Genomic DNA, 26,660 nt, shown 5'->3' on the forward strand with positions numbered 1-26,660 from the left:
TAGACACGTACCCTTTTGGGAAATGTTGGTTTTCTGTAGGAGAGATGGAGTCCTCATATTAGGGCAGGGGGACTGTTTCTCCAGAGAGATGCAAGCCACTGTGTCTCGCTTTTAGGTACTTTACCCTGTTTATGAACCTCCTCAATGACTGCAGCGAAGTCGAAGACGAAAGCGCGCAAACAGGCGGCAGAAAACGAGGGATGTCCCGAAGGCTGGCTTCGTTACGACACTGCACAGTCCTGGCCATGTCAAACTTGCTCAACGCAAACGTGGATAGTGGCCTTATGCACTCAATAGGTAAAACAGGGGAACTTCATTGTAGCTGTGTGAAGCGCAGCAAAGTGCAGGGCTTCATCGTCTAAACATTTCTGTTGTCTGCTGGCAGGGTTGGGCTATCACAAAGATCTTCAGACAAGAGCGACGTTCATGGAGGTCCTCACCAAAATTCTGCAGCAGGGCACAGAGTTTGATACCCTGGCAGAAACTGTCTTGGCAGACCGGTTCGAGAGATTGGTGGAGTTGGTCACCATGATGGGTGACCAAGGAGAGCTGCCCATTGCTATGGCTTTGGCGAACGTAGTGCCTTGTTCACAGTGGGTAAGATGCTTTTGGTTATTCATGAATGTTCTTTAGCATTGGTGAGTGCTGGGTGCGAGCAACTCAGCAGGTCGTGTTGTCAACCCTCAAGGCTTGTTTGTGGCCACTGATATGAAATGTATTGTTGCTGATTAAAATTACTTGCTTCTTTTCAGGCTGCACTGGAGATGCAAAATAATAGAATGAGGTGCACACAGGGAATATTGTACAGTTTAAACTGGAGTTTATTGCCATCAGAGCTTCACAAGATGATTTACTGATAGAATATATTTCTACTTCTGAATGTAGGAAGCTGCCTTTCCCGAGTCAGACTGTTAGTCCTTCTAGCCTGGTAGCACCCACTCGGACTGGCAGCAGCTTTCCATAGAAAGCTTTTTCCAGGCACTGTTTCCTTATATCCTTTTTAATTGGAGATGGGAACCCACCATCCTGACCTGGCATTGTTCTTGTTTGCCACATAGAGAATAATACTTAGGACTGGGTTTTATGTGTTTTGTTTTTGGAAGGATGAACTGGCTCGTGTCCTGGTCACCCTCTTTGACTCCAGACACTTGCTCTACCAGCTGCTTTGGAACATGTTTTCTAAAGAGGTTGAGCTGGCAGACTCGATGCAGACGCTCTTCAGGGGAAACAGTCTGGCTAGCAAAATAATGACGTTCTGTTTTAAGGTACGTTTGATCTTAATAAATTCAAAAGAGGCACAGAGAGAGAGAGGGATGGGGCAGAAGGCTCACCCAGAACACCAAATCAGATGGATTCAAAAGATTTTCGGCGTCTAGGTGCACCATTGCAGTTGTGCTGTTTTGTCAGATTAAAATCACTTCAGTGCAGACTGTGTCTTAAATTCCATAGCTGTAATCCAGCAAAGTGGTTACTTGGTTAATTCATTTTTAAAGCCATCAACTCTAAAACGTGGGATTAGTTTAAACCGTGTCCTGATTTTACTAGGGCAGCACATTTAACTTTTTTTAAAAAAACAAATAAGTGCATATTCCAAGCAGGCTACAGCATTATGGCATAAACCTTTATGAGCTAGAGTCCGCTTCATTAGATGCATGAAGTGTGATCCTTAGTTGGCAGAGAGCTGTCCGTGGCGTGGAGCTAGGCAAAATACAAAGCAAAATATTGCAATGCCTGAACATGATAGAGATGCCATTTTCATTGACTCTCTGAAGTCTTACTGACTTCTTAAAGCAGCGACAGCACAAAAATGCACAACGCTGCTCTTTTTTTTTTTTAACGCACAAATTTGAAATCGCCAACCGGATTATTCTCTCTCTTGCAGGTTTATGGGGCAACCTACCTCCAGAAGCTTTTGGAGCCTTTATTAAGGGCAGTAATTACATCAAATGAATGGCAGCACGTCAGCTTTGAGGTGGACCCTACAAGGTTTGAATCCGGGTGGGTGGGAAGGAAGCAGAGGGAGGAGGAGGAAGTCTGCAATATTCTGCCTGCTTTCCCCTTAACACACTGCAGCCCAGCCACCCTCCACCGGCAAGCCCCGTTGCTTGAGGCCCTGATCCCAACTCTAAGCAAGGAATGTAGGGTGCAGCAGAGTGGCCCTGAGCGATGCTTCACATTCAGCAACACCTGGAGGGAAAAAGGTTCCCCACAGCTGCCTCGTACCAAAGGCAGACAATGTGAGAGCCTCCAAGGTGTTGTTGGACTGCAACTCCCATCAGCCCCCACTAGCGTGGCCAGTGGTCAGGGATAATGGGAATTGTAGCCTAGCAATAGCTGGCAGACACCATGTTGGCTGCCCCTGCCTTATAGGGAGAGGTCGAGAGTCACAGCTGGCATATTGTAGTCACAGCGCCCATTCTGGCTTCCCTTTGGGTAGATTTGGAGCTCGCTGGATGCTTTCCCCTGCTTCCGGATCAGCAGGGAACACCGCCAACTCTCTTGCTACCATCTCTCGTCTCATTAATCGATCATAACCTGCCTTCAAGTTACAAATCTGAATCCTCAGATAATGGCCAGCTGTGCATGACTGATATGACATTACCATTGTTCAGGGCTCGTTTATTTTATTTGTGTTCTGCTTTTTAGCTTGGCTGCCATAGTAGATTACAATTAAAATCTGGTGCAGTAGAAGTAGGGATATGTTGCTCTCTGTGTGTTATGAAGACCAAGCTCCAGGCTTTTCACTGCAGACAGGAGGGGGCAAGAAATCTGCAGATAGTCTCAGACTAAAGCTGGCTGATGCTAAGGAGGCCAGCCCACAGAAGCAGCCCTTTCTGCATTTTGATGCCATCCAGATGCCAGGCTTGGGGGATAAACTTACAGACCAATCCCATCTGCTGCTTGGAAGCTCTCCGGCATTGTAGCTAGCGATAGGCAGAAGGAAACAAAGCTGTAGTTTGTGCTGGAGAAATCATAGAACTGCAGAGTTGGAAGGCACCCAGAGGACCATCTAGTCCAACCCGCCTGCAGTGCAGGAATATGCAACTGTCCCATACGGGGATCGAACCTGCAGCCTTGGTGTTAGCAGCACCAATAAAGTTAGGGAGCCTGGCAAAGCCTTGACAGGCCTGTCTTACAGGTTGGAATCCGCTGAAAGCCTTGACGATAACCAGCGGAGCCTTCTCCAGATGACAGAGAAATTCTTCCATGCCATTATCAACTCCTCTGCAGAGTTTCCACCTCAGCTTCGAAGCGTGTGCCATTGTCTCTATCAGGTATGCCTGAATCTGGCAACACTAGGTTGTACATTTCGTTGGACAGTGTTGGGGAAAGGGTGGAGAGGCTGTGCCCCTCCAGACATTGTTGGACTACAATTCCCATCATCACTGACTGCCATCAAGCTGGATAGGGCTGATGGGAGTTGGGAGTCCAGCCACCTCTGGAGAAGCGCTTCTTCCCCCTATCTGTGCCATGAAGGTGAGGGTCCCTTCTGTTGCAGCCTGCATTGGGCCTATTGCCTGGGGAAAAGTTAAAGAGGCATTCTCGGTGGTTGAAGGAAGCCTCCTTATAGAAGAAAATGGGCAACTGGCTCAGAGAGATGTGAGCCACTCTCTCTTCTCCTCCAATTCTTTGCCTGTCTGTCTGATCAATGCAATTCTGTGTGGTCTGTGTTTCTTCCCCAGGTTATTGACTGACAGGGCTGAGGGCTGATGGGCTCCCTGGCCTTGATTCAACAAGAAAGAGCCTTTTAAACCATTTCAGATCACCCTCCAAGGGCACTGCTGCTGATTTATTTATTTTTGAAATCTTGCTTTTGTTGTGTTTGCTTCTGCGGAACTAGGGAAATTCATGCACAATAAATTACACCTTGGTTGTTACCAGGGCCAACCTTTTGCCTTTGCTGAGGTTTTGATGCATCACCTACTGTTGCAGTGATTTACAGAGTTCTGCCTGTGTGCTGTTATATGCACTGTACAGGGCACATGAGTTGTGTCCGCTGTCTGTACTTGAAAGGCTAGTTATACGCTTGAGAGATGAGCTTGCACATTCATGAGATTCTCTTTATTCTCCTGGGACTGCCCATTTGGGGATGCAGATGTGTGTGTGTGTGTGTGTGTGTGTGTGTGTCATGCTCTACATGAAAACCTTCTTGCACGTCTAAAAGCAGTAGTTCAAGGAAAAAACAGGTAGACTACAATGGCCCTGGTAGGCTACAATGGCCCTGATAATAAACTCTAAACTTTTTTAGTAGCTTGCAAATATAAAAATTAAAATACTTGCCTGCTAAGTTGCATCCAGTGCTAGTCCTAGATCCATTGAAATAAATGGATGCTAACTTAGGCACATTTATTTCAATCGGCCTCCTCCGAGTAGGAACTAGATGGATACAGACCTCTTTTACTATGCTGGCTGAAATGCTAGACGCTAGGCAGGGTGGTTAAAAAAAATGTTCTTTTACCAAACAGTGTGATAGAGGAGAGAGAGAGAGAGAGAGCTTTCCATCTTCTATGACCAGTGTAGAAACCAAGAAAACTGGCAGAGGAGAAATGAAGGGATCCCATCTCTTCTCTGCCAGCTCATACACTCACCTGCATGGAATTCCTGGTTACCTAGAGCAAGCAGGTGAGTTGTTCAATGCAAGGAGGGTTTAGGTTTCTTCCCCCTCCCTTTGGGTGGTGAATTTAGTTGTGCATTCTAAAGCAGTCCTGTTTCAGGCAGCAACACACAATATTTCTGAACTGGGTGGAGCCCTGACAAAGAGGAAGGAAGAGAAGCAGGCTTGATAAAGGAGTAAATCTGGATTTTGAACTGAGTGGGTAGGGAGCCTTTTTCTGGGGACATGTGCCAGTGGTGGGTGGGGCCAGAGGCAAAAGTGGGTGGAGCAGGAGATGGTGGCTCTTGCCTTTTGCACAGTAGCCTGCATTCCAGCTATGAGCAAGCAAGAAGCATTGTATCACAGTTCAAGGTCACACTTAAGGGCGTGGGGCAAAGCTGGTGAGGGAGGGCATGTGTGGCCTAGGGAGAGTCCCAAGCGCCTGAAGGGATGCATTCAGTCCCTGGGCCTGGTATTCCTCACTCCTGCAAGCAGCTGTTGAGTTTCTGCATAGGAGAGATGGCAGGAAGGATCATAAAAGAAGATGGAGGTCCGTTTGAAGCAACATAGTCCTTTCTGCTTTGCTGGGCAGGAATAATCGGTTTGCCTCCAAACATCTTCCTCTCTTACCATCTGTTCTCTTTCCCCAAAGCTTTGCAGTATCAGCAATATTAGTTAACTTGCTCCTCTTCCCGTCCAACTGAGAAGCCAATTCTGTAGGGACAGCAATGAAATGAGATTGATGTTTGTATCCCTGTTCTTTACATTAAAGCTGCTCAGGAGGAATGAAGCTCCTTTTCGAGAAGGATCATGGTGAAATCCTTCCCAAGAGCTTTCCCTCTGGAAATGACAACTAACTGAGTGGGGAAATAGGTGTGACTGCTTCTCACTGTCACTCAGCATGAAATTCCCAGGGTTAGGGAAGAGCGTTCTGTGATTATGTCCACACCTCTTGTTTACTGGAGACGTGTCACATGTGGGCCTTGCAAAGTAACGGAAGGGAACTTGGACCAAATGCCCTTGCTTGCTAGTCTCGTTCTTTGGGTATAGAACGTAGGTGCTCTCCTTTGCCAAGTAAAAACCGGTTCTGTCCAGCCCCCAATAGAACAGTGTGCAGGACAATAGCTGAGTCTGCAGCTTCTGTTTCAGATGCAGACCTGCAGCCAAATCTATGAGCGTGCAATGAATTTTGTTAATGGAGTTTATGGTGTAGTGACTGTAAAGTTTGAGATGCTATGGAACGTATTAAGCATTCAAGGTTACTTCTCCATTGGGGAGAGGCTGTTAGAGAACTGCTGTGAAGATGATTCAGTTTCTCCCTTATTTAATGGATCGATTATCTACTTACTTACATCCTCACGAGGCATAAACAATATTTTCCCTAAAGGTTGCATTGTGGGATGTGTGATACCTGGTGTTGTAAATAACTTTATCGGTAGTGACTGAGCACATTCTGAATCCGTTCATACTGAGGTTTGGGCCTGGCTTGTGTTAAATTTGCTGCCAGCCTTCCCCGCCAGTTGTTCTGTTCCCCTCCCCCCAGAAAACTTGCTCTTGTGTAAAGGGGGAGCTGATAATGTGGGGGGTTGACCAGAGACCCAAAGAGGCCTCTAGGCATCATCTTTAAAACCTAGATGCTGCTGAACATGCACTAAAGCATCATTTTCTTCTGGGGGGAAGGGGATTTGCAGTTTCCTCTGCCTAACTGATGGAATTGGAGGCATCCTAGGCAGGAAATTATGCTCCAGCTCATGATTGGGAGGATCCAAGCCATCAGGGTGAGGTCCACAGTCTTCTCTTCCCAGCCACTCATCCCCCTACGTTTCTCCCAAGTGCACGCATGCATGGAAATAGGGGAGAACTGCCAAAGCGAGGGCCAAGAGCAAGCTCTGATGAGCATGACTCTGTTAACTGGGCTGCATTTGCTATTCTAGATGAAAAGCGGTGAAGATCTGTGTGTCAGTTTTAAGGCAAGGACGTGCATTACCCTGAGGCCGGGTTTCCTCTCCACCCCCACCCCACCCTCTGCCCCAGATATGCCATCTGCTTGACCCAGTGGTGGCCAAACTTGGCCCTCCAGCTGTTTTGGGACTACAGTTCCCATCATCCCTGACCACTGGTCCTGCTAGCTAGGGATGATGGGAGTTGTAGTCCCAAAACAGCTGGAGGGCCAAGTTTGGCCACCACTGGTTAACCCTTACAAGTTGTTCCTGCCCTATTCCTCTTGGATAGGAGGAACCCCTGATGCAACTTCCTCTGACAACTCAGTTCTGCATGTGGGTGGGGAGAGGCTAGCCTGTGTGGGCCTTCCTTAATTGCAGCCGATTCCTACCAGAAGCTGGTTGGGCTTCTGATCTCACTGGGTGGCTGCTAACTTGAAACATGTATGTTCCAGCCTCTGGTGGGAGAAAACAGATTGTTTCCTGTGGCTGGCTTGGCACTTTGTCTCAATAGGCTTACCAGTCCATTGCGCGAGTCTTGGATCCCAAGCTCTGAGAGATTGTGGGAAGGGGAACACAATTGTTCCCTTATCTCTGGAGTTGGGGAGCGTGTATATACACCCACACTGCTTAATATTTTAAAAAATCTCTAAATGCTGTACATAAATCATTGTCAATGTATGCAAATAGAAGCATTTTTTTAAACAACAAAGGCTACCTAACTAAATTACATGCAACCTGTATTTTTATATTATATTGGAAGATGCCCAGAGTGGGTGGGGTGACCCAGTCCGATGGGCATGGTATAAGTAATTAATTATTATTCTAGTAATGCATAGGTTTGCTTATCTCTCCCCCCCCCCCATGTGAATAAGAGACCAATCCCAGGGACCCAGACCTTCCAGACCAATTTTGTCATGAGGGACTAGTAAATACCTCGAGAATACTTTGCTTGGTTTCTAAAAGGGCAGAGAGTTTAATCATTAATGTTTCATTTGCTTTGCCTGCTAGGCAGCAGGTGCACCATGTCACAGAGTCATGTGTGGGGTAAGGATAGAATGAATTATACAGCTGCAGTTCTTGGGGTAACAGGTGACCTGGAATATCCTGCAAGCATTGCTGGATAAGGGTGTTTAGCCTGTGCCCAATGCATGAGTGGATTGGGAGAAGCTGACCTGCCACAGTTGCCAAATATTTACTCAGCTGAAGCAGATGCACATATTTCTTCTAAAGCCTGAACTGGTCAAATAAGGTTGCGAAGTTTCCCTCTGTGCATTGCAAAAGGTTTTGTGTGGGTAGCGGGGAGAAAAGAAGCACTACTTCAATCCTTTGCAAGAATGGGGACCTGAATATTTTTATCTTTGGTGTCATATTCTACATGGTATACTTAAAAAAAAAAAGTTCATATATGGGCTTGGTGTTGATTTTTTTAAAAAACCATTTACAAGTTCTGGTACAATGCTGATTATGCATCTAACTTCGGGACTGGGAAGAATTGATTTGGACCCTCTCAAAGCTTATATTCTGGACAATACATGCAATAACACACAACAGATTAGCAAATAAATACTCTTTAAAAATTCTCAACCTAGCCAGAAATAGTAGAAATGATTGGAACCCGACATTTGCTTGCTTTCGTATTTGTGGACAAATTGTGGTCACCCACATGAAACACAAACTCCATCCAACATGAGTGTGTAATTTCATTTTCTGTTCTGTTTTTGTTACATTTGATCGTGTAATTTTGTGTACCGGTGGACATTGGGGGTTTCTTTTGTTGCTGTGTATGTGGTTGGTGCTGTGACTTGTTTGTGCTCATCTCTGTTCTGTAGGCAACTTGCCACTCTCTCCTGAATAAAGCTACCGTAAAAGAAAAAAAGGAAAACAAAAAATCAGTAAGTTTTGGAGAAGTTTTATTAGCCATTTCTTTCAAAGCACACAGAACACCCCTTTTCTTGATTTCTGTTATTTTGCTCTCTCTGTTCCAAAAGCTCTCCACTTTCAAGCCTCTACTTGACTTTCATTGTAAAAATCATTCTACTAATTCTGGCACCAAAGAGCTTTCATTTCAATTAACACTGGACTTTGAAGTCACATCTGTTGTTGTTTTTTTACGAAAAAAATAAAAATAAATCTTGAATGTGCCTCTTTCAATTTCGGAAGGGAACCTCTGCAGCTCTGCACCATCATTCTGATGAACCTCTCTTTGTCGTCACTTGCAATGCTAAATAAGAAGGGGAAAGTCAGAAAATAAGGGCGAGGCATATGTGTGCACTGGTATTTGCAGGGACCTCCAGGGAAAAATAGAAGGCATTCCTCAGGTGGACCTTTCTGATGAGAACTGGAAACAACACCAGTTGGTAGGTAGCATTAAAGTATGAGCAACAGCAAGCAAGGAAGTAGATGTGGTTTGCAAGATGCATGAGGCTCTTCGTTCAATTACTATATGCATGGTGGGCTGAGTTAAGTGTATGCCCTTGGCAACCCTCTTTTTATGAAAACAACTTCCAAAACTGGCCGGGATGGGGAAAATGCCCAATAACATACTCTAAATATTTCAGCTGTTCACCTATACCAGGTTAGGGTGGAGTAAAATACGTGTACACAAATGGATTGGCCTTACTTTCTAACTTTCCCTCCAAAGTGTGAAAGAGAAGTGAACCCGGGAACCTTAACGAAAGGTGCTGGGTGTCCTTTGTGTCGGACTTTCCAAAAGTGTTTCCTAACCAAAATGCTACTATGGGGGGGGGGCACACGGATAGAGGGTTCAGTATTTTATCTACTTTGCTCATGTTTTTGTTTTTAACACACAAGACTGTCCTGATGCTTAATGACATTTGGCCTTTTGCCTACCTTGCAGAGGACAAATCTCTTCGGGTGACCTTCTGTTCAGTTAGAACTTCTTTTTTTAAAAAAATGGGTGGTGTTGACTGGTCCACAAGATGGGAGCAGATTGTTTACTTCGACTTGCTATGAGGGTGGAAGTTGAATTTGTGTTTTCCTCCATGGATGTGCTTCTTCTCTTCTAATCTTGCCCGCTGCACAATGACAGAACTTCAGGGCTCTTACTCCAATTGGATTTCTCCGGAGGGGGGGTGTTCCTGGGTGCTCCTGCCCGTCTCAGAGATGAAATGGGCACTGGCCCAACTCTCTCGGCCTGTCCTGACATGTTCTGTGGCTGCAGCCATTCACACAACTTGCTCGAAGACACCTGCCATGTCTTGAGGCATTGTTCCCTCTGCAGCCACCCTTCTCATAAACCACTAATCCAAGTGCCACTCCAGGAGACTATCTATATAAAATGCTGGATTGGCAGTCTGGTATATGTGGGATTTGGGACCCAGCAGCTACCATCTGCAAGTTGCTAATACGAACAGCTTTTGGAAAAATACCCAGTTCTTAGAAACCAGTATCCATTTTAAGGATCTCATGCCAGTTCTTTTGTCCTTCCCTTTAAAGAACAACACAGTGTTCTGAGTTAAATTAGTCATTGAAATTCCAAGTGTCCTGCAATTGTTAATGTCTAGTGTTGTATAGCCAATTTATCTTGGCTTTGCTTATTCTACGAATTGGCATGAATTGGCCTGTGTGTGTGTTCAGTAGCCTTGCTGAACCTCAGCAGTTCTGGGCCTCGCCAGTGCCTCAGTGGGAGACTGGGCAACACTCAGGTATTCCTCCTTGAGTCTCATCGTAGGACGAAAGCGGGATATGTATGGATATGAATGTGTTTGTTATTATTATGCGCTGGGGAACTGTGATTGCAGCTGGCTTGGCCTGCTCACCTTCCCTCTTGAGTTTGCCTAATGTCCTTGTGTTGGATGGCAGATTTGGGGTTTCACATCCAAGACCCTTTGCAGATGAGCATTGTGTGTGTGCGCGTAGGGGCCAGCATGATTCTGATCCTCCTCGCCACCCACCCCAGGATGAGCTACCTAGAAATCAGTATTGTGAACTGTGATCCAATCTTTGGCGAGCTCCAAGAGGTCGTACTCATTCACGCTCCAGCAAATTGTGGTTTGTTAGGGTAGCCCTGTTACATCTAAACCAGAACGTTCAAAGATTACAGGCAGAAAAGCATATGAACAATTTAATTCTGGACTTTTTCCCCCCCTTTAGAGGAAATAAGCAGTGTTCTGCATGTTGCCCCCAGAGTTAATATTGCAAACACGCCATTACTTTCTCACATGCAACATACACAACAGGAGTGCTTTTTGCAATTTCTTGGCAGAGACTGGTCCAGTTCACACAATACGTTAAGCCGTGGTTTAAAACAAACCATGGTTTATTGTGAATGCGTGCTGCTCTGGTGCACATGCTTTGTTTCCGGCCCCCGCCTCCCAAGCAGTCCCCAAGTGGCAACCTCGTGATTTGTTTGCAAAGAGACAAACAGGAACCTGGGTTCAGACAGCCCAGTAAACTTGTTCATCCAGTGGTGTGGCAGGAGAGGCAGAGGAGTGCTGTGGGAACTTAAGAGCAATGTTAAAACAATGGTTTAATGCAGTGTTCCCCAAACTTGGGTCTCCGGCTGTTTTTGGACTACAATTCCCATCATCCCTGACCACTGGTCCAGCTAACCAGGGATGGTGGGAGTTGTAGTCCAAAAACAGCTGGAGACCCTCGTTTGGGAAACACTGGTTTAATGTGACACGTGAATCAGGAATTTAATGAATGGGCTATTTCTATTCATGACTTTTTATTTATATATTATTACATTTATATACCACCATTCCGCTAAATAGCTCAAGGTGGTATGCATACTCCTGACCCACTCTTTTTTATCCTTATGGCAGCCTAATGAGGGAGATTAGGCTGAGAGGTGATTGGGCGCAGGTCACGCAGTGAGTTTCTTGGCTAAGTGGGAACTGGGCCTCTTCCTGGTCCTAGTCAGGCATTCTAACCTCTACACCTTGTTGACTTCCCTGTTTTGTTGAGAGTTCCCTGCTGATGGGTGTACTGAAGCAAAACTTTCCTTTTTCTTTTTGGTTGTTTTTTTTTTTAGTTTGATAAATGAGCATTTTGGTTTCATTGGCAAAGTTGTCATTCCACACCTCAAGGTTTGTGCATAAACTTTCCAGGTAGAAAGAAACTCTTGCCTTCCTTTTAAATTAGCATACTGCAAAATGGCTTTTTAGTTTTTGGCCCTACTCATATGGATTTGCTCATACATGGGCTTCACCACGAGACAGAATGTGAATATGTTTGTGTTAGAGAGAGCAGGGCGGGGGGAATCATGCTGTAAAATTGTGCCTTGTCTGTACTATTATCAGTAACTCTTTTCTTCTTCCTTAACTTCTAATAATGATCTGACCTGTTTAACGAGAGAGGTCCAGTTTGGCACCCTATTCTGTTTATCCTGTACAGTAACACATGTGGAAGGTTTGGCAACGAATAGGGAGCTGAAAAGGCCTCTCATTTTTCTTTTCCGTACTCATTCCGGCCCTTCATTTAAGTTTTGTCCTCATCAAACTCCCAACTTGTGCTATTTAGGTTGTCAGCCAGCGGTTCCCTCAGAACAGCATTGGAGCCGTTGGGAGTGCCATGTTCCTGAGGTTCATCAACCCTGCCATCGTCTCGCCATATGAGGCTGGGATATTGGATAAGAAGCCGCCGCCAAGAATTGAAAGGGGCTTGAAGTTAATGTCAAAGGTAAAGAACTGCAATTCTTGCATGTGTGGGGTTTTGGGGTCTTTGAGTGAGCTGCAGAGTGAAACAGTTGGCAAATTATTGCTGTGAGGGGTTTGAAATGGACCTAAGGCGCACGTGGAAAGCTTTGGCCCTCTGCTTAATTTTGTGCGGCCCTTTGCATGACTTCCAAAGCCCTCTGCAAGTTCAGACCTCTGGCGAGAGTGACGCATCCCTCTCCTGGAAGCCTGATCCACCCATCACTGGCTTCAGCACTTCCCACTGACAGTATACAGCACATTACCCTGGCAGGACTGTGGTATTCCATAGGAATAAAAGGTTGCCTGCCCCAGATTGAGTTTTTGTTTGTCTGTTTCGTGGGTTGGGGTGGGGGAGCGTTCAAAAAACGTCACCCCTTCTTACAGCCTGCTAGTATAGCATATGTTGTTCATTTATTTATGTAAAGCATTTGTGATCTGCTTTTGGAGAACCATGCTCCACAAAGTGGCCCTTTGTCCTCTGGACTAGACCAGAGCCTGCCTGCAAATGTTCAGTCGTCTTGGATTAAAGCGAATCCCTTGTAACGCAGAAATAACGTTTAGAAGAGAACGCCATGGCACAGCTTGCCACGGCACGATTGGTTGCTTCACCAGTTCTTTTTATTAACCTAGGTACTGCAGAGCATTGCCAACCACGTCTTGTTTACAAAGGAGGAGCACATGCGGCCTTTTAATGACTTTGTGAAGAGCAACTTTGATGCAGCACGAAGGTAAAGTAGTTGCAATGCTTAGTTTAAAAGAGAGCTTTGCCTTTATAAGTCTGTAAAGGCCAAGAGGGGTCGGATCTGCAGGCTCTGTTAGTTGGAAAGGCCAGAGGCAAATAGTGTGGTCCAGAGCAAGCATGCATGCATAAATTAATAAATTTATATATATATATTTATTTGTATCCTACCCTCCCCGGCCATAGCCAGGCTCAGAGTAGCTAACATCATGTAAACAAGACAATATGCATAATACAATATACAACATGCAAATAAAATAACATTCAACATTCATTAAAATAATATAGAATAATATTAAATATCAGCATTTCAAGATTAAACAGAAATCCACTCTGAACAGTTCCAATAAGTGATTTCTAAACTCCAACAAAACAACAGCAAGCCACAGTGCACAACATAATACAATACATGATGAGAAGCAGAGACTGGAGGCACAGCTTCCTTATGAGGAGTCCCAGGGCTGGGGGCGGGCGGGCAAGGCAGGTGGTAAGAGGCCTTGCATGATGGAGTCTCTCCAACATGGGCTGGGTTTCCAGAGGGTGCAGTCAAACAGGCCAGAGGCTGGCAAATGGCTAAATCCAAGTATGGCAACCGTTAAGTCCCAAGGACCAGAGACAGGAGACGTGATCCAGCATAGGCAGATCAGGCAGGCGCAGACCATGCATGGAACTGGTCCACAAAGTCTTTCAGCTTTAAGGGGTAGCCGTGTTGGTCTGCCATAGTCAAAATAAAAAAATTAAAAAAACTCCTATATAGAAGGGTCTGGCAACTTCTATTTCAGTGTATCTGAAGAAGTGTGCATGCACACGAAAGCTCATACCAAGAACTAACTTAGTTGGTCTTTAAGGTGCTACTGGAAGGATTTTTTTAAATTTTTTTAGCTTTAAGGGGATTGGACTAATTCATGGAAGAGGATAGCCATGATATCTGGGCTTACTCAGTTCAGAGGCAGTGCACCCCTGAGTACAAGATGCTGGGAAGCAGCGAGGTGGAGTGTGTGGCTCTCACCTTCTTGCCGTACTCGTGGGCTTCCTGGAGGCATCTGGTTGTCCACTGGGTGAAACAGGATGCTGGGCTGGTCGGATCTTTTTGGTCTGTTCCAGCACAGCTGCTCTTTTTCTTTATTTCTAAAAAGACATTGGGGGTGGGAAGTGTGGGGTGGTTAGCTCCTATCACATTTGCCTTTACTCTCGTGGCAAAACAGATCTCCCAGAAATAAAAAAAGGCAGAAATGTGCAGAGATCATTGTCAGCGTTGCATACATTGTGGATTCCAAGAAGATTCCTTTTGCTGTTATGCAGCTCCTGGTCTTGGTGTGTGCTGCTCTGGAAGTCTGGAAGCCCTCTATTAGGTTTTCTGTCAGAGTGTATATGACTGCCAAGACTGATTGTTTTAACTGTAGTACTGTAGCCACCTTATCCCTAGCAACAAGCATACTTTCCCTGGGGAAATTTAGGTGTACCTGCTTGTAATTTTAATAATTTTGCTTTGAACACCGTACTATTCAACCACAGCCTTGAAAAGCAAACCCAACACCCCATTGGTTGTAGTGAGAAGCTGTGAGATCCTTGCTAAAGAAAGCAATGGCTTTCCTTTCTCTGTAGGTTTTTCCTTGACATTGCATCAGATTGTCCAGCCAGCGACACGGTCAATCACAGCCTCTCTTTCATCAGTGATGGCAACGTCCTTGCTTTGCACCGGCTCCTCTGGAACAATCAGGAGAAGATTGGCCAGTACCTTTCCAGCAACAGGTAGAAGTAGCTTGACCAATGGCCAAGAATCGTTGGCTTTGTCAGAGTTGAAGGAGAAAGCGAGGAACATACTGCAGGGCAGCAGTTGCCATCTTTCAGGGGCTAGTAGGCATGTCTTTGAGTTTTGAGAATGTGCTGGGGGTAAAGGTAAAGGGGACCCCTGACCATTAAGTCCAGTCATGACCGACTCTGGGGTTGCGGTGCTCATCTTGCTTTATTGGCCGAGGGAGCTGGTGTACAGCTTCCAGGTCATGTGGCCAGCATGACTAAGCCGCTTCTGGCGAACCAGAGCAGCGCACAGAAATGCCGTTTACCTTCCCGCCAGAGCAGTACCTATTGATCTACTTGCACTTTGACGTGCTTTTGAACTGCTAGGTTGGCAGGAGCAGGGACCGAGCAACGGGAGCTCACCCCGTTGCGGGGATTCGAACTGTTGACCTTCTGATCAGCAAGTCCTAGGCTCAGTGGTTTAACCCACAACGCCACCCGCGTGCCTTTGTGCCGGGGGTACTAGTCACTAAATAGCTGCCATGGAGTGTGTGACATAACACAACATGGCTACTATGAGGAGCTTGGCATGACACAACATTAGAGAAAGAAAGATCCACCCCTGACAACTTTGTGTACCATGAGAAGTCAGCTATATCCTCCTAGTCCTGGTGATGTTGCTATCTAATAGCAACAGGGAGCATTACCTGGGAAAACAAACCACTCACTCTTCATAGAAATCACTTAGAAGGTACCTGTATATTTTGGCCCATCATGTTATTTCTAGGACGGCTAGAAACTTAATTCTTTTCTTAAATGAAAGCTGAAAGTCTGGGGTACCTGCACATGGGCATTTAGGAAAACCTCACCAAGTGCCAGATTGGGGACCCTCTACTCTGATGACTGCTGTGGGTAATTTTGCTTTTTATTAGTATGGATGCTGGGATAGTCAGGGTTGTAAGTTCTACTCAAAGTGCACCCATTGAAATGAATCAGCCTGTGTTAGTCTTGTCCTTTAATTTCAGTGGATCTGCTCTGAGTATGACTACCTGAGTCTGCTTCATTATAGCATCCAGTGCTGCAGCACAGAGCAAGCCAAGCAACCTAGGTTCTCTAGTGTATCTTGTCCGCGTAAATAGCGCAGGGTATTTTCCACACTAAATGTTTGTCTGATTTCCTTATTAATGCATGCAGGATGATGCATGTTGTACTGAAATGGAAGAGAAGGAAAATCTAAAAACACCGGTTGTTACAATTGCTGTTGTTGGGTTTTGTTGATAACATGCAGTTGTTTCTCTAGGGACCACAAAGCTGTTGGAAGACGGCCATTTGACAAGATGGCGACTCTGCTGGCATACCTTGGTCCTCCTGAGCACAAGCCAGTGGCAGACACGCAGTGGTCCAGTATCAATCTCACCAGTTCCAAGTTTGAAGAATTTATGACTAGGTAGTGGATCTGTAGATGTCTGTTGTTAGCAGTAGCTTTTAGCGTTAATCTGTTGCCATGGGGCCAATGCAAATACAAGGCTGTCCATGGTTCTTTTCCCACACATTCTCCCAAACTCCTAGATTCCAGGATTATTATTATTTTAGAGTTTGCTTGCATGTTCTGCCATGCCTCAGGAGCATTTTTGTGAAAGTTCCAACATGGGATTCAAGGGTTTTGAATAAGCCTGAAAAATATGGCAGTCAGCTTTTTGTTGGGGGTGGGATGTAGACACTCAAGCTTAATTTGAGATTTTCATTGTGCTTCTGTTTGCCTCCTTAGGCACCAGGTGCACGAAAAGGAGGAGTTCAAGGCCCTGAAAACACTAAATATTTTCTACCAAGCTGGGACATCCAAGGCTGGCAACCCTGTTTTCTACTACATTGCTCGCCGGTAAGACCACTTCTCTTTGTTCCTTATTATTTACTATTAAGAACTGTGAAGTCTATATGAAGGAGCAAACTCGTTCATTTTCTTGCTTCCCAAGCAACAGCAATGCCTCTGTCATTTCAAATGTTTTTGTTGTGTTCTGAACACATTAGCAAAGTGAGTTTTATTTGTGTGTGCAAAATACGCCACAACTGTTTCTAGCGCTGGTTCACTTTTTAAGAGGAGTGAGGATTTTTGCCATCTTCGAGCTGCTCCTTTGCTCAGGCAAGTTCTCTGTGGCCACTTGCTTGCAGGCTTCTCAGAGTTGTGAAAAGCTCCATGACCTCCATAGGTAGGCCCTATCTGCACAACTCTTGTGTGCACATCGGATTGCGTTTTGGTATTTTATGTGGAAGGCTGCATGCACTCCTGTGAGAGAGCAAATTTATTGCTCTTGTGGAGTTCTGTGGGTTTGGTTTTTAAAAAAATAGGTTTTCTCAACAGATGCAAAAACAAACTTTAATCTTTACCATCCTGAACCTCAGCTAATAACTTTTGCCATTGTTTTGTGTGCGAGGGCCTATATGGCATAGATTGTCTGCACTGTGCACACTTGTTGCTGTGCCTGTTTTGGACTACCAGTTCAATATAAATATCTCTGCTTGAGCTAAATGAGGCTTGTGCAGCAAAGGGTATCCTTTACAACAGAGTTAAAGGGTAAAGGGGACCCCTGACTATTAGGTCCAGTCGTGACCGACTTTGGGGTTGCGCGCTCATCTCACTCTATAGGCCGTGTGAGCTTGTGTTTGTCCACAGACAGCTTCCGGGTCATGTGGCCAGCATGACTAAGCCACTTCTGGCGAACCAGAGCAGCACACAGAAACACCATTTACCTTCCCGCCGGAGCGGTACCTATTTATCTACTTGCACTTTGACGTGCTTTCGAACTGCTAGGTTGGCAGGAGCAGGGACTGAGCAACGGGAGCTCACCCCGTTGCGGGGATTCGAACCGCCAACCTTCTGATCGGCAAGTCCTAGGCTCTGTGGTTTAACACACAGCGCCACCCGTTTCCCTTTGACAAAACAGTTAGCTATCATCAAAAGTGTAAAGTCAAGGAGCTTGAGAAGTGGAGTCCTGGTGTGATGAGCAAGCGAAGCAAATGTGAAGAAAAATACAGGATGTGGTACGGTTTGCATGTGCCCCACAAGCTGCCTGCTGGGCAGGACTGGCCCAAGACATTTTGCTCCCCGAGATGAAGCAGCAATTCCCCACCCACCAAACCCTGCCCTGCCAAGTCAAGGTGTGTTATACCCAAGGCCAGGGAAGTTATTGGGGCACTTGGAAGTAAATCAGTTGCTGCCTGTCAATGTAGACTGCTGCTTTGGAAGAAGGCATTTTTATATGTTGATGTGCAGCGAGGATGTTCATCGCGTATGCCATGCATCAAGGGGACTGGAAGGACACAAGGCGATGGCTCTTTCGACATGGGAGGGAAATTTGGGTTGAACTGAGGTGTGAAACCACACTTGCACATTGTAGCCATACCTACGTTTCCTTCTGACTCTCTTCTTTCAAGTGGCCCCCCATTGGAGTTAATTTTTGCTTCTTTTTCTACTCCGTTTCATGTTTACTGCCGTCTACGTGCCCCATGTCAGTAGGCATAAAAACACCGTTGTTTTCAAACAACTACCGCCATTGTTAGTTATGACGCTAGCTTAATCCATTGTCCATAAAACGGCCATGCACTTTGTCCATAAAATTACTGACAAATAGTAAGCGGAGTTTGACTCTACAGGCATCACTAAGGCATGCTGGGTGCTTGCGTGTGACAATATATTATTTTTGTGTTCTGGTTGTGGGGGAACAATGTGCTTGAAATTTGTGACATGTGCAGGTGGAGGGGGACTTCTAAATAAACTTTGCCACAAACAGACTTATCTGGTGGAACCATAGCCATTATGGCCGGATCATTAAAAATACACACCACTTCAAACAACCAATCTCCTTTATTGACATAGAGAAAGTGAATCATATACATGGATCAGAACACGACACAGTGAACAAAACAGTAGGAGATACTTTAGGATAAAACCGTCCAGACATTGTGAGGTACGAAAACAGCTCTTGGGACCTATGGTAATGTAATTTCACCACGTCGCTTAAAAATCTTGCCACATTCTCCACAACATCGTTCCTACAATTGTTCGGCAGATAAGACACCCTGGAAGAGTCAGTGCGATAAATCCCCTCCTTTAATAAGGGGGCCAAATACTTACACATAAAATAAAATGTGTGTCATGGATTCAACCTGTTTTGTGCCGCAAGGGCAGTATCTTTCAGAGAACGGGATTTTTGAAAATCTACCTTGCAAAAGTGCAGACAGTAAGACGTTAAATCTTGTGAGGGAAAGAGCTCTGCTTAGGTGGGGATCACAAAGGTTATGTAAATATGGGGTTGTCCTGGCCAAATGAGGGGGGAGCTTACAAACCACTTGCGCCCTGAACTCTTAACCAAGTTGCAAATGCCTTGTAACTGTTAGCAGAGTTGAACCCCTGTATAGAAATGGTGATTTTCATGGAACAGGGTATGTGTGGGGAGAGGCAAGAGCTCATGCTTTGCATGCAGAAGACCCCCAGCCTCATTTTCTGGCATCTCCAGACAAAAGGATCAGGTGATAGGGAAAGTCCTTTCCACCCGAGACCTTGGATAGCTGCTGCCAGTCAGAGTAGACAAAAGTGGGCCGGATGGACAAACAGTCCAATTTGTTCTAAGCCAGCTTCCAACGTTTTCCATGTATCATTCAGGTAGATGAATGGCCAGAATTGCACTGGCTCTGGGCAATATGCTTGGGAAGTGTGAACTGCCAACTGCGTGGCGGCAGCTGACCATTGGAACTGGTAGGGCCAAGGATGGGGAGCCTAATAATAATAATAATAATAATAATAATAATAATAATAATAATAATTTTTATTTATACCCCACCCATCTGGCTGGGTTTCCTCAGCCACTCTGGGCGGCTTCCAACAGAATATTAAAATACAGTAATCGGTCAAACATTAAAAGCTTCCCTAAACAGGGCTGCCTTCAGATGTCTTCTAAAAGTCTGGCAGTTCTCTTTGACGTCTGATAGGAGGGTGTTCCACAGGGCGGGTGCCACTACTGAGAAGGCCCTCTGCCTGGTTCCCTGTAACTTGGCTTCTTGCAGTGAGGGAACTGCCAGAAGGCCCTCAGTGCTGGACCTCAGTGTCCGGGCAGAACGATGAGCCAATGACAGTCAATCAACTCATTTTAGTTTTACCCTCCATCCTCCGCCTTGCTGAATTCTACCGTGGCAACACTGAGACCAAGCAGGAAGATACTGGCCGGTGGTGTCACCCCCTGGACTGGTTGCAAGTAGAAAGGCAGGCATGTGTGGGGCTGGCCGAGGGCAGACTGAGGTTGATGGGGCAGTACGCCATCTGCCTCCACTGCCCCAACCTCTTCAGTGACTTACAGAATTGGGGATAGTAGGCTAACATAGTGTGACTTTCCTTTCTGGATTTTGCATGCTGCTGACTTTCCTGAAGTTGTACATGTATACCACAGTGCAAGCAGAGGCTTATTTCCTTAAAAATAATTCTTGCGAGAGACACATGTACCGTAATGACATTATTTATTAAGATCTCCAAACATTTATGACTAATTGAATTTTTCATTTGAATACAAGGTGTGCAACTTTGCTTCTAGATCTGTTCCTCAGCTCTTTTCCCCCTGGAATTGTCCACCCATCCCTTATTTCCTTATGGTTTTAAAATGTTGTATTGTGCTCTGTAGTTCAGTTGCCATGCCACCAGCTTCCATTTTTCATTTTGCTGCATAACGTCTCTCTTCAACACAGAAACTTCCTCATGTGAATTGAAGTTAAGAATATTTCCCATCGTTGACAACCAACTTAGCTTGCGTTAGAAGTGCTGCGGTTCATGTGTGTCTTGAGCAATGAAAGGACTCACATATCTCTTTGAGAAATGTAACACCACAAAGGGGAGGGGATGGCAAAATTAATTGAAACGTTTATACTTGGTAACTGGATTTGCTAGCGGAATGCGTGCTCGCCAGAAAACACACCAGGACTCACAGAATTGGATTGGATTGGATTTTCCTGAATTTTACGTACAATTTTAAGTGATTAACGGGATAGCTTAACGCTTACATTAGCAGAGAAAGACTAGTCACAAGGATGAAGCAGGTGAAGAGAAGCGGTGTTGCCGTCACAGGGATCCTGCTGTTGAAGGGAGCAGCATTGGTGGGCGACACTTTTAAGGCGGTGGTCATCTTGTGGAGTGTGCTGGTTCCCACTGTGGTATTTTGAGCAGTCGTAGTAGTGCCTGATGCGGAAACCAAGTCAGGTTTGCACAAAACTACAACCACCAGGGCAGGCCAGAGCCATTTCAACAGCCTCTTCATTCTGCATATTCAACAGTGAACATTAGTTAACAATTCACACATTTCCAGAAGACTTGACTTTTGTGTCATGAGGATGGTGAGGATTTGGCTAAATAGGAATCCACACGCTGAGAGAGTTCACTCTCGGGGGGGGGGGGGTTGCACATAAAAATGTTTCCATACAAGTGGGCCAAATGTAGTGGGGGAAATGACTTGGAATTTAGGTCACAAAACCACCATTTCTGGACCTCAACGAGAGAATGAAAGCATGGCCAATCCCAAACACAAAAATGAACAAAATCAAGAAAGCATGGCTTGTGTCCAGTAATAGTCCAAGCTAAGCAGTTGGCTCCTTACCTCTCTCGCCCTGACCTAGCCACTGTGATCCACGCGACGGTCACCTCCAGATTGGATTATTGTAACTCACTCTACGTGGGGCTGCCCTTGAGACTGACCCAGAAACTCCAGCGGGTGCAGAATGCCGCGGCGAGACTCCTTATGGGGTCTTCGCTGCGAGATCACATTCATCCGGTGCTACACCAGCTGCACTGGCTCCCGGTGGAGTACAGGATCAGATTTAAGGTGCTGGTTTTAACCTTTAAAGCCCTATACGGCCTAGGACCCTCGTACCTACGGGACCGCCTCTCCTGGTATGCCCCACAGAGAAACTTACGGTCTTCAAATAAAAACATCTTGAAGGTCCCAGGCCACAGAGAAGTTAGGCTGGCCTCAACTAGAGCCAGGGCTTTTTCGGCTGTGGCTCCGATCTGGTGGAACACTCTGTCACAAGAGACCAGGGCCCTGCGGGACTTGACATCTTTCCGCAGGGCCTGCAAGACAGAGTTGTTCCGCCAGGCCTTTGGCCAAGGCACAGCCTGACTCCCTCCCTCGGCAATCTTCGCGGAGCTCTGGCCCAATGGTTGCCAGTGGCCTGAATTAATTAATTTTACAATGAATGATTTTAGAGTGTTGTTTATGTTATACTTTTATACTGTTTTATTGTTGTTAGCCGCCCTGAGCCCGGCTTCGGCTGGGGAGGGCGGGATATAAATAAAATTTATTATTTATTATTATTATTAGTCTTACTCAAAGTAGACCCATTGGAAGTAATGAAAATGACTCACTTGGTCCCACTGTTTTCAGTGGGTCTACTCTGAGTAAAAATCAGTACCCCTTGTTTGTATATTTTTGGAAAACCCATGAGGTTTTGGAAATTTATTATTTTATTAAAATATTGGTATTCTGCCTTGCGGTCAAATATTCCAGAGGCAATTGAGGCTGCCTTGTACCTGAGCATTTCTATATTTAATTAGTTATAAAAAAAATTGCATCTGTTAGCCAGCTCTTAAAGGCATCCCAAGGAACATTAGTTAGGTTAGAATTGTGCAATACAAAACTAAACATGGAGACTATTAAAATGGAGCCAAATCCCTTTTGGGGAGGTAAAAGGGCTTATTTTATTGCCAACCCAAAAAGCTGAATGGACAGGACTCTCCTGGGCAGGAATTCCAGAGCCAGGGAGCCACAGCCAAGATTACAACATTTTTTCACACACGTGATCTTGTGATAATCCTTACAACAATCCTGTAAGGGAGGATCAGTATCATTGTCCCCTGGGCGGGGCCTGAGGCTGAAGCAAGTTTGACTTGCCTGTGGTCACTTTGTGGAATTAACGGCAGAAAAGCGATTCAAATGGGAAGGGGGGCGGGGTGGGGGAGCTTTCCAAGTCATAGCTCATTCTCTCTTCTTTGCCAGAAATGAGGATTTGTGCATTGTTCTGAAGCCCAGTTTATGATTATAGGCTTAACGGTGCAATCCTATACATGTCTATTCAGAAATAAGCCCCAGTGACTTGAACGGGTCTTGCTGCCAGGTTCATGTGTGTAGGAATGCAGCCCAGGATCTTGTTCTTAGAACCAAATTCTACATCAGCTGCAGTTAAAAAAAACAACAGCCAATTAAAAAAAAAAATTCCAAGGGCAGAACTGAACAAAAATACATCAGTTCCAGGTCTGTCTCTCTGCCTGAAGCTGGGTGCTCAACAGGCTTTAGGTTTCCTTTTTTTACGCCGTCATGATTTGGTTTATTTGTCGTTATGGAAGGAGGCTTGATATTCTCAAGACGGAGGGACAATGACAGTAACAGATTGCAAAGGGAGGTGGGGACCGCTAAGGAGAGGATCTGAGAACGTTACAGAGAGGGAGCCACCTCCAGTAATTACTGAAAGCCCCAGCCCAGGCCTTCGTTGCTTAACACTTAACAATCAAAACTTGGGACAGGTACTAGAGGGTTGTAAAGACTGCAGAGAGAATAATTGGGTGCACTTTTCCCACCTTAGATCAAATCTATGTTGTCTGGTGCCATAAGAAAGCGGCAGAGATAGCGCGGGATAGTATGCACCCCGGAAATGTTCTCTTTCAGCTTCTGCCTTCTGGAAGAAGGTCCAGGGTTATAAAGGCCAGGACTAGCCGCCTGAGAAACAGTTTCTACGCAAATGCAATTCTGGTTCTAAACGCAGCATAAGGGGTCTCTATAGTATAGTGTATGTTAAAATGGGGTTTCAGAGTTTTTAGGGGTTTTTGAATGTTTTATGTAGTTTTTCAATTTCATTGTTCTGCATGGGACAATGACAATAAAGATATCGTATATCGTATACCTTCCTACATTTTCCAGTGGTGATTCTAAATCCCTTGCATAATCTGTAGTGTGTTGGAATCAGCCCTCCATGGCAGGCACCCTCTGCCAACAAACTCACTGTTTGATTTCACTCCTCCTCATTAATCATGAGGGCTAGGAACATCAATCGCAAGGGGTAGGGATGTGGTTTTTAAATTTTTTTCCCAAGTTTAGATTTTGTTCTTTTTACTCCCTGACTTCTTTTTTATTTTAAACATGCATTTTATTTTTCTGTTATCTGCCATAAGAGGTTTAACCTCAAAGGCAGGATTTAAATGTATTTATTTTATTTATTTAACACAGGCAGTTAGTATTCTGCAAGAGCTAACTAGTTCCATGCTACATGTCATCTTTTACAGCAGGCTCTGTGATTCAAATCTTAACAGGTTACTTAAGCCATAACTGCTCCAAGATCACACAAGAAATTTGCAGGTTGGGTTGCTAGTTTTCTTCCAGTATGCACACACATTTCAAGATAAAAATATCTCCTCTTAGTTTGACGCATCAGCATATCAGGCAGTTAGGGGCAATTAATCACCCTTTTAAAATTTGTAATTAATTTTACCATTTGTTCCGTACCTGTTCCGCGTTTCAGATGCTTATGATGAGAGTAAAATACAGAAGCCTCTGAGGAGCTCCCTTGCATGCAGCCGGTAGATGTGTCGGCTCATTCTGCCATTTAAATATAATTTCAGGATGATTATGCAACCACAAGCCTCATAATGATTGGCTCCTGTGGCTTGCAAATGTCACTTTTTTTCCAAGGCAACGGATGCAAACATGAAACACTTTCCACCCAGCAATTTGATGGAGGAAGTAAGAGGAGTTAGAAATCATGGTGTGGGCTTCTCCCTCCAGCTTTATCCTTTTTTTTCAACGAAGAGAGCAGGAAAGAGAATATAGTGGTACCTCAGGTTAAGAACTGAATTCGTTCCGGAGGTCCGTTCTTGACCTGAAACTGTTCTTAACATGAGGTACCACTTTAGCTAATGGGGCCTCCTGCTGCCGCTGTGCCGCCAGAGCACGATTTCTGTTCTCACCCTGAAGCAAAGTTCTTAACCCAAGGTACTGTTTCTGGGTTAGCGGAGTCTGTAAGCTGAAGCGTCTGTAACCTGAAGTGTCTGTAACCCAAGGTACCACTGTATTTCATATCTGAATAAAGAACTGCCAGACAACATACAGCGCAGGAAGAATTCTTTCCAAGATTGTTGGGATTCCTGGTCTCCTTAAAAAAAGTGTAGCTTTATGATTGCAGAAAATTAAGACTGCACAATTTCGACTGGAGAATGTAGCATGAAAAAGGAGCTATTTAAAGACATCATAATTTTATTATGTTCTTCTCCAATGGCTTGGAAGTCTGTTTAAAGTTTTAAGCTTAGGCTCAGGTGGGCCACAGAGGCAGCGTATACACCTGCAGTGGAATGGGATGGTAGTGAGAACTGTACCATTTGACGCGGCAAGGAGGGCTGTGTGTGCTATTTTTTGAATATTTCCCACACATTATAAAAATGCTTGCAAATCGGAAAGCAGCTCATGAGGAAGTTGGATTTCTTTTCAGCTCTACATAACACAAAATGGTGGCCTCATCTAAACTAAGAAACTAATGTTGGTTTGCAATATCCGTGGGGTAAGGCAACTTGCCCCCTTCCCTTCTCCTTTTACTGGTTGAAACATACAAGTGGGCACCCAAGTTATGCTCCTGATTGGAGTTGGGTTTTCACACAGTTTTCTGGACACTTCCTGGAAGTGGGGAGAGGATGGAACTGACACACTTCTGTCAGTGGTACCATCTCCTTCTTTGGAAGCCATTTGCTAAGTAAAATGGAGCATGATCGTCACTCCACATGCACACATAGGACACCATATTTTCTGAGAGCTCCTGATTTAAAACAACTTTAAAAGGAGATTAGACCAGTGGCTCCCGAACTTTGGTCTCCATGGATCACTTGAAAATTGCTAGACCACATACTGATTTTTCTGCCTGTTGTAACAATTATAATGAGTTGTGCTATATAATTTTTAATTGTATTTTTAAAGCCACACCCTGAACCACATGATTGTACAGTCATACCTCATGTTATGTCCGCTTCATGTTACGTTCTTTCAGGTTACGTCCCACGGTGACCCGGAAGTACCGGAAAGGGTTACTTCCGGGTTTTGCTGTTCGCGCATGAGCAGAAGTGCAAAATGACATCACGTACAGCAGTGACGAATCACAACCCGCGCGTGCCCAGACACGCCGCTGCAGGTTGCGCTCTTTTCATGTTGCAAACAGGCCTCTGGAACAGATCCCATTCGCAACCAGAGGTACCACTGTGTCTCGTCAGCCACTGGTGGTCCATGGGCCACAGTTTGGGAACCCCTAAATTGTAAAATTTATGGGAGGACAAAGCCATCAATGGCTCCTACTCAGGATGCCTATATTTTACCTCTGGGATTAGACGCAGGATGCGTGTGAATGCTGGCCGCTGGGGAACCATGGCAAGAGAAAGCTATCGCTGTCACATCCCGATTTTGGTCTTTTCCCATTCAGGCACCTGAATGGCCATGGTGAAAAAGAGGATGCTTGACTAGAAAGGCCTTTGGTCTGGTCTAGCAGGGTTGCTTTTAGGTGTAGTGGACAGAGGCAAGTTTTTTTCCTCTCTCTCATAATGCTATAGAACTCTGATTCATTCAGTGAACCTGGTCGATGGAAGATTTAGGACGGTCAGAACTTTGCACAAAATGCACAACTGATTTAGGGAATTCACTGCCGCAAGATATGGACAGCCGCTGGCTCAGATGGCTTTAAAAGTGGATCTGACAAATTTATGGGGCAGGCCACTTATGGAGCAGTGACTATTACTCATGGTGGCAATAATAGTAATAATAATATTTCTTTCTACCCCATCTTTTCCTGGGAATCAAGGCAGAAAATATATAAAGATAAAAACACAGGAAAAGACAAAAGTCCCAGAAGACCTGCTCCCTGCCTTGCCGGCCTTTTCCTACCTGGCATGGGAGGGGGGGGCTGGACTGACTCCAGCTGCA

General features: G+C 45.2%; 2 protein-coding genes across 9 annotated transcripts in view; one reads left to right on the top strand and one right to left on the bottom strand.

Moving 5' to 3' along the window:
• EVI2A (ecotropic viral integration site 2A) overlaps window positions 1-26,660 on the bottom strand; it is a 259,488-nt gene that overhangs the window by 191,946 nt on the left and 40,882 nt on the right. The gene's annotated exons all lie outside the window — the stretch shown is intronic.
• NF1 (neurofibromin 1) overlaps window positions 1-26,660 on the top strand; it is a 162,502-nt gene that overhangs the window by 48,037 nt on the left and 87,805 nt on the right. For 3 of the 4 annotated variants that reach the window (XM_083479515.1, XM_083479516.1, XM_083479518.1), the window contains 11 exons: window positions 116-297; window positions 386-597; window positions 1,104-1,265; window positions 1,883-1,986; window positions 3,140-3,275; window positions 8,367-8,429; window positions 12,022-12,180; window positions 12,828-12,925; window positions 14,542-14,688; window positions 15,977-16,123; window positions 16,445-16,555. In XM_083479515.1, coding sequence (XP_083335641.1) covers window positions 116-297; window positions 386-597; window positions 1,104-1,265; window positions 1,883-1,986; window positions 3,140-3,275; window positions 8,367-8,429; window positions 12,022-12,180; window positions 12,828-12,925; window positions 14,542-14,688; window positions 15,977-16,123; window positions 16,445-16,555 — 1,521 coding nt within the window. The remainder of the gene's footprint in view (window positions 1-115; window positions 298-385; window positions 598-1,103; window positions 1,266-1,882; window positions 1,987-3,139; window positions 3,276-8,366; window positions 8,430-12,021; window positions 12,181-12,827; window positions 12,926-14,541; window positions 14,689-15,976; window positions 16,124-16,444; window positions 16,556-26,660) is intronic. The other variant, XM_083479517.1, reaches the window with a different exon arrangement.

The sequence above is a fragment of the Podarcis liolepis genome (assembly GCF_965112155.1).
Source record: "Podarcis liolepis genome assembly, chromosome: 16".
In the NCBI taxonomy this organism is placed as follows: domain Eukaryota; kingdom Metazoa; phylum Chordata; class Lepidosauria; order Squamata; family Lacertidae; genus Podarcis; species Podarcis liolepis.